General features: G+C 36.0%; 1 protein-coding gene across 1 annotated transcript; it reads right to left on the bottom strand.

Annotated features, from left to right (window-relative positions):
- Positions 1–498: 498 nt before the first annotated feature.
- Positions 499–7,378, bottom strand: LOC104216037 (fatty-acid-binding protein 2). The gene is made up of 11 exons (XM_009765996.2): positions 7,157–7,378; positions 5,798–6,388; positions 5,123–5,345; positions 4,015–4,090; positions 3,821–3,923; positions 2,502–2,570; positions 1,679–1,715; positions 1,496–1,570; positions 1,363–1,414; positions 1,205–1,249; positions 499–1,046 (listed from the first exon to the last, which is right to left on the bottom strand). Exons 2-11 carry the CDS (start codon positions 6,301–6,303, stop codon positions 949–951), a joined length of 1,284 nt encoding a protein of 427 aa, XP_009764298.1. The 5' UTR covers positions 6,304–6,388; positions 7,157–7,378; the 3' UTR covers positions 499–948.
- Positions 7,379–16,243: the final 8,865 nt, after the last annotated feature.

The raw sequence follows: 16,243 nt of genomic DNA, 5'->3' as shown, positions 1-16,243 counted from the left end.
TTGAATTATTACGCCGTTCGGTAATTAAACTTGTTAAATCATGAAACAAGCTAGGGGATAATAGGCAGTATTAAGAAAACAAAACCATCAGCCTGTTGCTTGAAGTTCTATATATTAGCACTCCCCAAGTATTTGGAAATTATCAAAATAAAAAAAAAGACAGCCTGATGCACGAAACATCACATTTAGGCAAGGGTCCTAAGAAAGGTTGCATCTCGAGGGGTATAGGGGTGTGATGTAGCCTTAATGCATGGGTCAAAGCCTGATCCACGGCTCGAACTCCTAACCTATAGGTCACATAGAGACAACATTGCCATTGCTTCATGGCTGCCCCCCCCCCCCCAAATTATCAAAACAAAGTAAACTTTTACTTTTGTTGCAAAAAACAGTTCGAACATCTTGATTCTTCTGTCTTGAGCATGTAACGATTTTAAGATTTTCAGCATGGTGAAACAGTTTCTTGTACATTACTACATTAATCGGAGAAAAAATAGAAGGTTGACAACTTTAAATAGCAGATTGTTGCATTAGCACCCACAGATGCATAAACCAAAGGAAACCAATACTATACAGAATAGGAGAGAAGCTTAAAAGTCAAAATGCAGAACAAGCTCTCTCTAAGTTCATATAAACCTTAAAAGCTAAATTTACAACAGTTGGCAGAGACAGCTCTATTATGGCTGTACTCCAACAAGGCTACAAATAATCTTGTTTTCCAACTAATTCTCAACGAATTTTAAATATAAGAACCCTGCCTAAAATAAAAGGGTTCTGCATATATTAACCCTAACAATCAATTATTCTTCATTTCCTCGTGAAATTTTTCGTTCATTTTGACATTCATGTCCAAATAATTGGAACGCTATGCTTCCCTAATCACTGCATCGTAAAGTCACATACCACAAGAAGTAAACTCTTGTGGCAGCAGAAAGATAAAACCGCATCTTTTTAACACCCCCTTAAGATACTTGCAACATTTTTCCCGATCTCTTCTTTAGTTTCCTCACATATAGGAACGTCGCCAATGTACATATCAAAAAATGCCCCTGAAAAAACAAGAATATCAAGCGTAAATCTCACTTCCTTTTCCCCGTCTATTTTCTTCATTTTATCCTTCTAGTTAGTTCCAAGAATCAATATCTTGCCACTATGCGCAGTATATCCACAACTGCCAGGAAATAAATCAAGATGACAGTTCACTTACTACACAATTCTCTACTCTGAACTGCTCCGATATTGTTTCCTCCGACTGCAAAGAATAGCAGTCTTATAGTAAGAAACACAAGATTTTTTGCCTAATTCCCTTATTAAAAAGAATAAGCAAGTGTCAGAGTTTATCTTCTTAGATATCAGTGCACTCACTCTCAGTAATTAGGTACCCATCAGCTGTTCGTCGAAAATTGATTGTTGTACCCTGAAATTTTCAAGTCATGTATAATAGATGAAAAGGCAACCCTGGAATAAATGGAAGGTGGGGAGGTTATAGCTTGCTTACTGCTTGCACATGAATATCTTGCGAGAACATGGAACCAAATGTTTCTAGACAGCGATAATCGGTATCAGGATTTGTCTGTGCAGGGAAACAAAGAATGTCAGTGTCGAGGCGTTTTTTCTTCTCTAGCAGCAAGTAAATGTTTAGGAAAAAGAACTTTTTGCGGAAGACGCTTGTTGGACTAACCTTTACCAGCCGAGCTCGAAGAGATTTCTCAAAAACACTGCAGAAAGTGGCAATTGAAAACAGAGTTGAGAACGAGTATAATAATGGCAAAGATGAAGACTTCCATGCGTTAGGAAATGTCAGTCATGAGACACTTGTAATTAAGTTGGAATGCTTCCAGAGACGGATCCAGGATTTAAACTTTATGGGTTTAGCCTTTAAGGTTCTTATTATTGAACTCGTTGTACTTTTAAAAATTAGGGGTTCATATACACTGCTTTTTGCAATTTTAGTGGATTTTTACACGTAAATATATGTTCCGCATCAAAAGTTATGGGTTTAATTGAACCCAGAGTCAAAAGGCTAGATCCGCCCCTGGATGCTTCTGTCTCAGTAAATACAGAATATTTTTACTACACATCCAAATATGAAAGTGAAATACAATTCCGAACATAGATGCAGCGGTCATGCCTTCAATTGACAGAACACAGGTCATGCTATCTTCAACTTTATAGTAAATGCAAGTTTCAAGACGCTTCTCAATGTGAAATTCAATTATCATTAATTGCATCGAGATGATTATCAAGATGAGAAAAGAAAGCTTCTAGAAATCGATTCAACAGGATGAGGTCACAAGTGAAAACCTAAAAGTTATCAATTTTTCAATATCAAGAAGTGGGAAGTAAGTCATATTTAACTAATTAGCCAAATAATATTGAAAAGAATTCAAGAAATAGTGAACTATTTGATTTTGAATAACAAGATTTTATGTGAGACAGAGCAATGTTCAATGTGAAACAATGGGGGTAAAGCTTTTCAAAATCTGAAGAGGAATTCAACATACTCTCGGACTGTGTTGATTTTGATTCCATTGCAGCTAACAACAAGCCTAACAGTCATGCTAATATCCTCCCTGCAGCACAGCCAACAAAATTGGTGAGAGGAAACAATAGCCAAACTCTAATCACTCCATAAACAAAATGGCATATGCAACTGTGCAAGTATAGCCATAAAAAGATTAGGTGTAAAGGCGGTAATAAACAAACGAACCATACAATACCATTTGTGGGGAAAAAATCCAACACCTTTCAACTTGACACACTTAACATTGTCTTTTTCTTTCCTTATTGTTCTTTTTCTTTGGGGGTGGGGGAGCCATCATAAGGATAACTAACATTTTGTAGTTTTATTCACAGAAAAACCACTTGCAGTCACACATTTGGAAGTAAAATTAAAGCACATTTACAGCAGAAAGGTTTTCTTCAGTCCCAACAGCAAATAAATATTCAGTATAGTGTTAAATCACATAATTTGGCTACTGTTCTATAATTGGTGGGAGTAGCAAAATAACAACGATAACTACAATCTAAATCATTGATGGGCAGAGATATGATCATTACCCATGAAGTCACCAGTTTCACAGTTTATACTAGTAAAAGGTTTCTGGTGAAAGCAAGGGGAGAAAGAGACAGGAGAAGCTTAGATGAAAAGGAGGAACAGAAAAACAAGAGAGGAAAAGCTACATAAATGGCAATGGATGCAAAACGCCGGGTGATTCCTTCCCAAATGTCTAAGCCTTGGTGGACAGAGTTACCAGGTACCTGTGTTGGTGGGAGATAGCAGGTAGCCCGTGGAATTAGTCGATGTGCACATAAGCTGGCCCAAACACAACGGATATAAGAACAAAGGAAAAAAAAAAAAGCTACATTAATGGCTTAGGATAAAAATAGGTTTTTGGAAAAGGAGTGAGAATATGGACTATCAAAACAGCAAAAGAAATGACGCGAAAGGAGCTGGGTTAATTCTCAAATGAGCAGAATTGAGGTCCCACTGTACAATACGCTTTATAGCTGCATCTTACCAGCACAGGAAAAGAAAATATATCACACGAAGATATGGACAATCAATTACTACAGTAGGATCTGAAAATCCAAACATCAAAACAAGCAATGTAGATTCACAAATTAACTATCAGAAAGAATGTGCAAACTTAAGCACTAACCAATTTTAAAATTATCTTCAGAGACAAAATAACACCTGATTAAAGTTGTGCCAGATTCCATAATGACAATGTCAGGACCATGGCAAAAGTTAAGGAAAAGATGTCCAGAAGATCAAGTATTTAACTCCAAAAGCATTGGGATGCGAGCAATAAAAGAATACCTGAGAAGATCCCGATAAAAGTCTTGCTGTTTGTTCAGTTCACAAAAAGGAACTGAGGCATATTTCCATCCCAACTTCTGGCAGACATCAAAAGGATGGACATCTATACATAACAGACGATAGTTAAGCTCTGCAGACAGAACTTTCAAACTCGATAATAGCTTAGGGCAGTCCAGAGAAGAGCGGGAACTTACAGAAGCCAAATGCATAAACCTTCAGAGATTTAATTCTGATAATTTTCATTATTCTGGATCCAGTCCCAACAAGGACCTGAAATTCAAGCAGAAGTCAATTCAAACTTCTATTGGCTACAGGATACTTGCAAACACTAGGCTAAATTCATAACTGCAGCATAAAACTGTCTAAAACAAATTATGCTCAGATTAAGATTTGTCAGATCGTATGGGAAATGGAAATCTGGTGAGAGAATTCAAGATTACATTTTCTCGGAACATTGCTAGGATAGTCAAATAATATCATAGCGTTAAGTTTTGGAAATGTCATGCAAGATTTTTACAATGTCTACTTTTACCGCTTTAACTTCTCACTAATGTCTTGTCTATGTAAATAGTGAATAGAGCAAAAGGGCATTGTCATCCAGAAACAAGGAAGTGGAATTAAGATTTAACTTTTTCCCTTAAAATTATGATGCTGAAGGAGAAAAGTGAAGCAGTAGCTGTTTACGATCCGGGCATAGCTGAAGAAAACACCAAAAGTACCAAATTCACTTTAATTGCTTTTGTCGTATTTCTCTTACACGGCATTTATCTTATTCTTTTCCGGATTTAGGTTTTCGGATACCGATGGCTCTTTCTAATATATCGCCCACCAAACTGACTAACATTAACCATACACAGGTTATCAAAGAATTGTTAACGGCCTTTTTTGCTCTATTTTTTGAGAAAAGAATAGTTAACTGCTTTTCCAAGGTTACAGGTCTAACCAAACTGTTGAATATAGTAATGTTCTCACTGTTAGATTCACTAATATGTGGTATTGTATGTTGCCACATCGCAAAGTTGAAATATATTGCCCTTTTCCTGTTATTCTGCGAGTGTGTACTTTTTTCTGTATGTCTTCTCTTACTCAGATGTCTAGAGAAGATTGAAGCCTAAAATCAAATAGTCATAACAAAATGAACACGTTTTCATCAGTCTGGTCAAAGTGGTGCATTTTCAGCTGAACAATCGAAATAATTGCAGGATAATGACCCAAACAAGTATGAAGAGCTAAATCGTAGAACATCATAGTATCACAAGAAAAAACAAATCAGTTGAATACCAATACTTCATGTTTGTTTACCTCTGATGTGAAACTGGAATTTTTCTCCCCAGCTATTAGGTTGTCCAAGATAGTAGGAAATTCAATACCCGTTCTGGGCTCAATTGCATGTCTAGACCAATCTAAATTCTGGAAAAATGAATTATCACATCCCCGGTGCTCAACCTCACAGGGCTGTTGATCCTCACCGCTCTGTGTTTCCATAGCACCACCATCCAGTTGGACAGCTAGAACATCCCCAGAGCTGATTATCATTCATTCGACCAAAAGCAATTATAAGAACTTCAGTGCAAAAGGTAGTAGTCAAAACACAAATACTACAACAACAACAACAACAACAGCAGCAACAGACCCAGTGTAATCCCACAAGTGGTGTCTGGGGAGGGTAGTATGTACGCAGACCTTACCCCTACCTTCAAGAAGGCAGAAAGGTTGTTTCCGAAAGACCCTCGGCTTAGGAAAGATAAAAAGAAGGGCAGAAGCAATCACACCAATTATAAAACCGAAGCAAAGATACAAAACTAAAACTGAGTATTGTAATCAGAAGGCCAAAACACAAATGAGATTCTTTTTTTCTTTTTCTTTTTCTTTTTCTTTTTCTTCCTGTGGAGGTAATATGTATTTTAACATAGCCTTCCCGTCAGAGAACCAAGTTAAATTAGTTCACCGTGAAATTTATTGAGAAGAAAAGCTTACAAATTGTCAAATGGAGGTACTAAAGCAGCAGCTAGTGAGAGCAGAGGAATTGATTGAAGTTGTTTGGCTTCTTTGCGCAGTTGCTTCAATGTGAACTTTGAAATCTCACTAAATATCAAAGGGATGGTAAATTTCCCTTGGCATCTTGATTGCCAGAAGAGTTCCATCAAATTATGTCTATTTGAAGCTGTTTGTTGTGCTTGAATTGACATTCTAGACCTGGTGGTTCTTGAACCCTGATGACTACCTGATATTTGGTTATTAACTCTAGAGTTTGATCCACTGGCAAACCAGACTAGCATCGCACCGGCATATTTTGAAAAGCACTTAAAAGCTTCTTGAATTGCCTGACTCCCAGACACTTGTAAATTTCTAGAACCGTCAATAATCAATGAAATATGGGAGAGAAAATCCGTCCCAAATCCATATGGCATGAGAGGATCCATAGGGAACATTTCCGATGAACCCCCATTACCATCCATGAAAAAAGACAAATTGTTCCGCATTGTTAGTGGTTCCTTGATCAGCTCCGACAAGGGCCTGGTAGCCCCCAATCACTACCGAATGTAGACAGATACAGGCAGAAATCACCTGCTCAAGTATTGATTCAACTTAGAAAACATTGGTCCACACAGAATGAATTAAAAGAACAATGCAAATAGCCAAATGCACCAGGCAAACTAGGACAAACAGCATTAGCTGGCATCCACACCATATTATAGAAACACGTAGCCTCATAAACCATATAAACAAGACTCAGGCAAGTAATACAAAGTAGTTAAAGTAAACTCTGTTTCCAGCAACGCATTCACATGAAAGAAAATTAACTAAGACACCAGCACACCAGAAGAATCCGCCCAAGTTATAATTCAAGTGGAAAAGGTGAAATATCATCAAACATGTACTAGGTGAGAAGATCCAGAGTTTAAACAAAGGTTAACACAGAACCTTATAGCAATTACAACATACATATATAAGGTTTTTCATGAAAAAGGCAAATTCTTGGAGGAGCTATATACAATAAACAAGAAAATTAAGAGGCATTATAAGGTGGTGGGAGGAAACAGGTACGATGGAATAGTAGAGGTGCGCACGAACTGGACCGGACACTATCATCATAAAAGAAAGATCCATTACAAACGAAAATAACATAAAGATTGCAACTTTAACCAATAAAAATTCTAAGAAATTCTCAAAAAAAGGAAAAAAAACTAAAATAGCATCAATACATTACAGCAAAATCAATTTTCACCCCAGTTAAATCATAACATTGGTTAGTAATTTCCAGCTCTTGTAATCAAAGACACAAATCAAACATGATCAATGAACAAAAACATATAAATACAGAAAAGAACCAACCTGAAAGGAGCAAACAGAAAGATGGAAACTGGGGCAAATCAAGAAAATTAGATACTGAGATTGCTTTTCCACAAAGATTGAAAATGCATGCAAAAGTACATTAGGGTTTTTGATATGAAAAAATGGAAAGGGACTAGTAAAGGAAAGAATATGCTTTATGGTTCTGGTAAAGAAACGGAAAAAAAGGCGTCTTTTTTGGATTTTCCTATTCCTTTTCTGTTCATGTAAATTAAATAATAAAATATCTCTTTTCTGAATTCTTTTTCTGTTTGTTCTATCTGGGTTTTTTTTTTCTTTTCTTTTTTTAATTAGGAATTTATAATTGAGAGAAGAAAAAATCAAAGACCGCTACTTGGATTACAGGTGAAAGTGACCCTTATTCAACGCTGAATTGTTTGGCTGCCTACACAGTTGATGTTTAAGATTCAATGTTTCTTCGTTTCCTGCCTAAGATTTGTGTTCATATTCATTGGCTATTGGAATTTAGTTTATGTATCCCTGCTCAACTCTCCTTTTCAAATATTTTAGTCCCTGCAAGTTGTCATTTTCAATATTTCAGTGTTTTTAAAGCCATTTTGGGACTCGTCTCGGGGGCGGGCACCACAGGCGCATCAATATTTTAAGTTTATGGGTTTGAGATTCTAATCGTTTAAAGTTACTGGGTTCTAGATTAATAATTTATACATATTCAATGAATTTTTTAAGATAAATATATGATTCGAACTAAAGCTACTGGGTTCGACCAAATCCGCATCCGACACTCTAGCTCCGCCCATGATGGGCACTATCAATACGCCTTAGGCTCACGTGTGGGGTTCAGTTCTGTGATGCTTATGCAGCAAATGCCCGATTATTCTCCTGAAACACGCCTAACGCTCGGGGCTTGCCTATGTCTAATTAGCACTGTCGACACTCAAAATTCTTTAATATGTGAATGATTAAAGTTCTATCCATTTATAGAAATACAACAATTGAGTATTGCATATTTACTAATTGAGAATATTGAGATGGAAAAGATCACTTGAATATTTTTTTTCTAAAAATAGATAGTCGTATTTACATGTTCACTTACCATAGTCTTCAAATCTTAGTTATATGTCTCCCAAAATTATAAGACTCTTATTATTTTGGTATTTGCAAGCAAACTTATATTTATTCATAAGGCGTAATATATTAAATTACAATCTTAATAAAGTTTATTGATTATTAATTTTTAGAGAGGTAAAATGTGTAGTGTGATAATATTTCTTAAGAAATCATAATTTTTTAATTGTTCGAAAGATAAGACGTTATAGTTAATTTTTATCTATAGAAGAAAATGCTAGATATTATATTTTTATAAGTTATTTAATCCCTTTTAATGTAATTTATATATTTTTTGTGATTATTATGCTATTTTATTAATTTATAAATTAATTTTTTTAAAGATTTATGGGGCTTACGTCTCATGTCTCAAGACTTACGCCTCGCCCGACGTTAAGCAAAATGTCCTGCCTCGTGCTCCCGTTTTCTAAAAGACTGACCGAGATTACCATGCCCAATAGGTAGGGGTCGAGCTAGAAGCTCGGACACAGGTTTGTTGAACCCATTAACTTTTGCTCCAACAATATTTTTATATAAAAAAATTATTAAATAGTACAGTTATTTAGGTATGAATTATATAGGATTTTGTTATTAGTAGTATATGATTACGGATTTGATGACTTGGACTATTAATATGTTATATACCATATTATTATGGTAAAAATAGCACGGTCTAGCCAATTTTCAGATTGGTCATTCAAAAATAGTCAGCGTTTGCCAAGTCATTCAAAAATAGCCACTATTTTACTGCAACAGAGACTGGTCCAGTATAATATAGTGGAGTTCGGTGCACCTGTGTATGAACTTCCAGCATATTATGCTGGACCGGTATACTTTGCTGGCTCCAGTATATACTGGAGACTGGAGCATCGTTGTTCCAAACTTCAGTATATTATGTTGGACCTGTATATTATACTGGAACTCCAGTATATTATGCCGGAGTATTTTTTCGGATTTTGAACAGTATTTTCATTCAGATTTATTTTTACATAAAAAGTAGTTAAATTTCAATTACTTTTAAAACTATGACTATTTGTAAATGATCACTTGTAACTCTGGTTATGTTTGAATTTCTCCCATTATTATGCCTAGATTGTCATTGTTAAGTTAAATCTTGATATAACTTCATCAGTTCATTGATCTCCCCCAAAAAAATACCTTTTCAATAAAAAAATTGGAAGGTCAAGATAAAGAAAGTTTCAGAGTGGGACGTGGATATTTCTCTTTCCACCTCCAACAATTTTGGCAAGGCATTATAAACATAAAAAAACGTGGGGACACCAAAGACATTATAAACACATCTAGTTTGGAAAATGTACAAATACAGATGTTGGTTCGGACCGACTCCTAGCTTTTCAATAACGGCATCGCCGTCCATGACACTTTGTCCCACGTACTCATAATCTACCGACCTTCAGTTGCTTCTTCTTCTTTCTTTTTTTTTTTCCCCCATTTCGGGACCAGTTTTAAACCAAATATTATTTTTTAAGAATAATTTACGCGATATACTCATTAAAAATATCAGATAACATCATATATAATTAAAATATTTATTTTACTTTGTATGTATACTTTATAAATTTATTTTACCAAGTATACCTACTATATTCTAAAATATAATACTGTATATTCCAAATTAGAATATTGTGATATATTTGATTTGAATATTGTATTCTATATTAGAATAATGTACCATGTTTAGTTTGAATATTGTATTCCAAATTAGAAAAATATATGATTGATTTGGATAATGTATTTCAAATTAGAATGTTGTAGTATATTTTGCTTGAATATTGTATTACAAATTAAAATATTATAGTGTATTTTGTTAGTATATTGTATTCCAAGCTAGAATATTATGGTATGTTTGGTTTGAATACTATTTTACAAATTAAAATATTGTGGTATGTTCCATTTGGATACTGTATTCCAAATTAGAATATTGTGAATGCTTAATTTAAAAAATGTATTCCAAATTAGAATATTGTAGTATATTCTATTTAAATATTATATTCTTATTTAGAATAATGTGGTATATTTGGTTTGTATATAGTACTTTTTATTAGAATATTAATTATGGTAAGCTAGGTTCGGATTTTCTAAATTAGAATATTTTGGTATATTTCGTTTGAATATTTATTGTCCAAATTAGAATATTATGGTATGTTTAGTTTGGATATTGTACTCTTTATTGGAATATTGTGGTAAGCTAGGTTTGGATTTTTCAATTAAAATATTATCGTACGTTTAGTTTGAATATTGTATTTCAAATTAAAATATTATACTGTCACGACCCCAGTTCGGCCTCCGTGAACTGTCGTGACGACACCTAGTCTCTACGACTAGGTAAGCCTAACAAATGCGAAAAATAAACGAAACTTGCGGAAGAAATAATTAAAAGCCAAAATAACCGAATGAAATAGTATTTAAAATGACGTTCGGCATATACAATACAACTTCTCAAAAACTAATACACTTTCCCAAAACCCGGAATCTCATGAAATCACAAGCCTTTGAATATCTAACAAAGAAAAGAAATACAGAAGGCCTAATACTTAAAAACGATAATAGAAAGGGATTCCTCGATCTGGGACGCGACAGATATACCTCGAAGTCTCTGGAGCAGTCGTCTCGCCTCAAGGGTGATAGGACTGAGTCGAAGTACTTGGATCTGCACATGAAAAATATGCGCAGAAAGGACATGAGTACACCACAGTGGTACTCAATAAGTGTCAAGCCTAACCTTGGTCGGGTAGTGACGAGGAAGGTCAGGGCCCTACTGAGGTTAAATAAAATATAAAGTTCAACAGTGTAGAATAGAACAATATAAATAAGTACAGCAATAAAAGTAACACAAGATATAAAGGGCAACAACAACTATTACAGAGACAAGGTAAACACATAAAGAAATACGGTTCAGCACCAAAATAACAATCGGGGATCTCCCAGGATACCATCTTGTAGTCCCAAATATACATATCCAATGGATCTCCGGGATCTCGTCCCATAGTCCAACTCATAGTGCGCGGGGATCTACCGGAATCCTGTTCCGTAGTCCTTATGTAAATACCCTGTACTAGGGGAATCTACCGGGTGCATTCCCGTAGTTCCATATAACTGTGCAGGGGGATCTACCGGAATCCCACATCCGTAGTTTCAATGTAAATACACAGCAGCAACAGGAAAATATTCAGAAATGGCAAATTCCATATTAAGGCAAACAAGAAATTCTAGCTTAGTATGCTGCACAGAATTCAGGTAAGGCAGTTGTTGATACACAGTTTTTCCTCAAACTATTTTTTAAAGTTGCATATATGCCTTCAAAATCACTTTTTATAATAATTGGTATATTTCCATAATTTTTCATATTATTATCATTTTATTTTCTAATTTATTCAGTACTTTATATCCAATAATTATTCATAAATTACATTACAAGTAATTTCAAAGTATCTCTTAGCTCAATATATCATTTTTAATCCTATTAGGATTTAATTATTTCACAAATTAGCTAATTTAGCATTGTTTGGCTATAATTACAATAATTTTGCAATTATAGCCTAATTGTACACTTTATGCTATTTTAATTCAATAATCGGTCCTTTTGTATTTTAAATATTAGTTAATTACCTTAATTTCATCACTTAGCTCTAATTTCATTTTATCTAATTATTAGTTGTTTTTATTAATTATTTATTTAATTTTAATTGGGTATTTAACAATTAGCCACTCCCTATTTAAATTTTAGCCTAAATCCAATCGGACCCCTAACCCAATTAAATAACCCACCAGACCCAAGCCCAAACTCAAACCATACCTGACCCAATCCCTGGTCCAGTCTGGACCGTTGATCAAATCTAATCAACTGTCCAGATTCCCCCATACCATATTAAACCCTAATGACTACCCCCATCTCTCATCCCCCCCCCCTCTTATTCTCTCTCAACCGGTCTCTCTATCTCCCTCTCTCTATCTCTGGTTCTCTCTAGAACCTTCTCATTTCCCCTCCTCTTCGATGGACCTTGTCCACCTTCTCCGGCCACCTCCCTCACTGGAAACCATGGCCTCTCATCATCTCTTGGTCCCTGCTTCACTCCACGCCGGTTTGACACTACCCTAAGGTCCTCAGGTGAACCTGGAGCAGTTCAACTCCTACCCATGGTCCTTCATGCCATTTTTCGGCCACCTCAGGCCGTTCGAGTAAGATATATAACTTTTCCGGTTAAAACCGGTAACACTTTAAGGTTTTCTCATTTTCTCTAGGTTCTTTGAAACCCTATCTCTTAAGATTTTTCGATTTTCTTTTAGATCTATCTTAGATATGTGTATACTATGAGCTTTTGTTGTTTTCCTGAAAGGTTTTTTTCCGATTTTTCTAAAGTAACTCTTCATCTTCGAACTAGGGTTCTTAAACACCTTTTCAAAACGCTTCTTTCTTCTGGTTTTTTGTATTAATCTGCGAGTCTCTATGGTTAAAGCTTTTGTTTAAGTTTTCTCCTCTGTTCGAGTTATTCTGTTGAAAACCCTAATTTCGTCTCTTAAACTTCTTAGATCTGTACAGATCTGAGAAGGATCGAACTTATTTTTTACTTGTTTCATGGAAAATCTCTTGATTTTCGAATGGCTTGTCATCTTCCTAAACTACGGTTTCTGAAAAATCTTTTTTCGAAACGCTTTCTGGTTTTAAGTGCTTAATCCCCTGCGTCTATGTGTTTTGACTGATTTTGTTGAGTTCTTCCTTGACCCTAACTAGCCTATGTGAAAACCCTAATTTTTTAGGGTTCTTCGTTTGTTTTCTGTGTATTAGCATGACTTACTGATTCTCATGTTTCTTTTGAGTTCTTGTGATTTCTTGTGACTGGCTTGCCTTGATATGCTTCTACTGAGTTTCTCAGCCTAGACTTACACCAATTTTATGTGTTTGTGTTCGTCTTGACTGTTCGCATCAAGGCTCGCATCTTTCTCACTGATTCAGTATCGTTTGATCTTCATGTTTTGCTGGAGTTGTGTGCCAATTCTTGACTACCCATGTCTTGCTCTATTTATATGTTAAACACGTTGACTCTTTTGCATGACTTTTTCTTTGATTGATTCTGAATTCCTTATTACTTGGTGTGATTTGAACATTTTCCTTTGGACCCCCCGACTCCTACCTTTCTACTTAATTTGATTAGTAGTTTGCCTTAATTAATTCTCCCTTGCCTTGTCTGCATTGCTACTTAATTCTTACTGATTGTTTTCTTAGTTTGAAAACTTTCTGAACCTAGCCCTTAATTACCTATTCTATACTGGTAATATTTTGAAATCTTTCCTTATTTGTTATACTACAGCCGTGTATGATTTCTTTCCTGACTTGTCACCTACTCTTTACCATTTACACTGACTCTCTCAATCAAAGGGAGATTCGAACCAATTTTTTATACTGAGTTCTATAATTACTGAAGAATTGATTCTTGCCTATTTTAACCAGTTTTCAAACTACTATATAAATGACTCTCTTCTATAGTCTTAAAACACGAACAATAGTTGATAATATACACACACTCAAACTCTCTCTTCTTTCTCTGCTACTTGTGCTAACTGCTTGTCTAGCCGGCTGAAAGCCAAGGCTAGACTGTGGAACTCTACTTGCTTCACTTTCTGCACTTTACTTCCTTAACTGGTATGTTCCTAGTTCAATTCTGAAACACAACTCTATGTGCTCCATGTCTGTTAATCCATGTCTCCTTCTACCCTAATTTAATGGCTTATGTGTTTAATTGCCCTTCTTGTTTATTGCGTTATTCAGTATGCTTAAATTTTGCCCTCTCTTGTTCAAGTGTGTAATCAGCATGTCTGGGTCTCACTTGTCTTGTATGATACTGGTCTAGCATGTTTACTTGAGTTCTTGTCTATTCCCCTCGATTAATATGCCCATAGTTTCCTAATGTATTTGATTAACACTAAGTAACATGACTAACTCTGTGTAATAGACCCTTTCTCTGTAATTCAGTATGTCTACTGTTTTTTATATTTTTCTACTACTATTATGCCCTAACCCCCCCCCCCCCCCAACACATTGTAAGTATGTGTTTGTGACGCCCAGTCACTACGTGATCCTGAACCCTTCCCCTACACCTAATGAGTAACTCTGTTAAGCTTCTGGCATGAACACTTTGTGATAAGCTATTGTTGTGACTATTTAAGTTCTGTAGTACTTCTCTGGTGTTAACCTGTGCGCAAATATGATTTCACATATGAACTACTTGTCCCAATTCCTCCTTTCCCTATTTGTGTTTGAACTATGTATGTTGGTTTGGTCTTGAGTTGTGGATTGCCCTGTTTCTTTTCTTCTCCAAACTGGTTTTTTCACTAAGGCAAACTCTTCTATTGTTTTTTTTTTTTCAAAACTTATTTCAAACTAATCATTGTCAAAACTGTTTCCAACTCAACTCTTTTAAACTTATGTCAAGCACTCTCACCTTACTCTTAGACCACTAGGTTCTGCCCCTTTTGTGTGAGCCTTGCCTTGGGACCCTTGAACTCCCTCTGAACTTGGACACACAAAATCTGACCCTTCCACACTGCACTTACTCTATTTTGGCTATGAAATCTAGGTGTGAGCACTGCCCGGGATTCCATGAGGTCTTTAGGGAACTCTGACACACCCAGATATGAGAAAGGCTATGGAATAATCTTGGCACTTGAGGTGATTTATTACATAACTTAGGGAGGAAGTCCTAATCAGGTGCTGAATTATTAAGATGTGTCGACATAAAAGAAGCATCCAGGCTCCTAGAGGAAATTCATGTTGGGACCTGCGGTCCACATATGAATAGTTTTATCTTAGAAAAAAAGATACTCCGGGCTGGTTACTTTTGGATAACTATGGAAACAGACTGCATCCACTATGTCCGAAAATGCCACCATTGTCAGATACATGCAGACATGATAAAGGTACTTCTAAGCGAGCTCAACACAACAAGCTCACCGTGGTCGTTCGCCGCCTAGGGAATGGATGTTATTGGATCAATCGAGCCTGCTGCCTCCAACAGACACAGGTTTATCCTGGTAGCCATAGACTATTTTACCAAATGGGTCGAAGCAGCATCTTACAAAGCAGTAACTAAGAAAGTTATGGTCTGCGACCGCATTGTTTGTCGATTTGGAATTCCAGAGTCAATCATTACTGATAATGGCTCCAACTCCAACAGTGACTTGATGAAATCTATGTGTGAAATTTTCAAGATCAAACACAAGAATTTCACAACCTATAGGCCTCAGATAAATGGAGTTGTAGAAGCCGCCAACAAGAATATCAAGAAGATATTAAGGAAAATAATAAAGAATCACAAACAGTGGCACGAGAAGATATCATTTGCTCTTCTGGGGTATCGCACCACAGTCCGCACATCAACCGAGGTAACCCTGTATATGTTGGTTTACGATACAGAGGAGGTCATTCCTACTGAGGTAGAAATTCCTTCCATAAGAATCATACAAGAAGCTGAGCTCGATGACGCGAAGTGGGTGAAAAGTCGTTATGAGCAACTAGCCCTTATAGATGGAAATAGAATGAATGCAGTCTGCCATGGTCAACTCTATCAGAATAGAATGTCCAGACCTTCAATAAAAGAGTCAAGCCAAGACAGTTCGCACCGGGACAGCTAGTGTTAAAGAAAATTTTTCTGCATCAAGATGAATCCAAAGGGAAGTTCTCTCCCAACTGGCAGGGTCCATACATGGTTCATCGGGTTTTGACAGGAGGAGCCCTCATACTTGCAGAAATGGACAGAGAAGTATGGCCAAAGCCGATCAATTCAAATGCAGTCAAGCGTTACTATGTGTAATCTTTATAGTTTCCTTATATGATGTAAATTGAACTACGCCTGACTTGATTCCCGTTTAAGAGGGGATACGTAGGCAGCCCTATGGGTTCGGTCACAATTCAATAAAATCTCATCCCCCCCCCCGCAATTGGAAACTGGGGCAGAATTTTGAATAGGACCCTCAAAATTCTAAAGT

This window comes from Nicotiana sylvestris, chromosome 8 (assembly GCF_000393655.2).
Source record: "Nicotiana sylvestris chromosome 8, ASM39365v2, whole genome shotgun sequence".
NCBI lineage: Eukaryota > Viridiplantae > Streptophyta > Magnoliopsida > Solanales > Solanaceae > Nicotiana > Nicotiana sylvestris.
The sequence above is the reverse complement of the archived record's forward strand: the minus strand, read 5'-3'. Positions and strand labels throughout refer to the sequence as shown.

Coding starts and splice junctions, on each gene's coding strand:
- LOC104216037 (XM_009765996.2), bottom strand. CDS start 6,303: ATGCGGAACAATTTGTCTTTTTTCATGGATGGTAATGGGGGTTCATCG. Junction 5,346..5,797: donor GTACCTCCATTTGACAATTT/GTAAGCTTTTCT, acceptor AATGATAATCAG/CTCTGGGGATGTTCTAGCTG. Junction 3,924..4,014: donor GGTTTATGCATTTGGCTTCT/GTAAGTTCCCGC, acceptor TGTTATGTATAG/ATGTCCATCCTTTTGATGTC.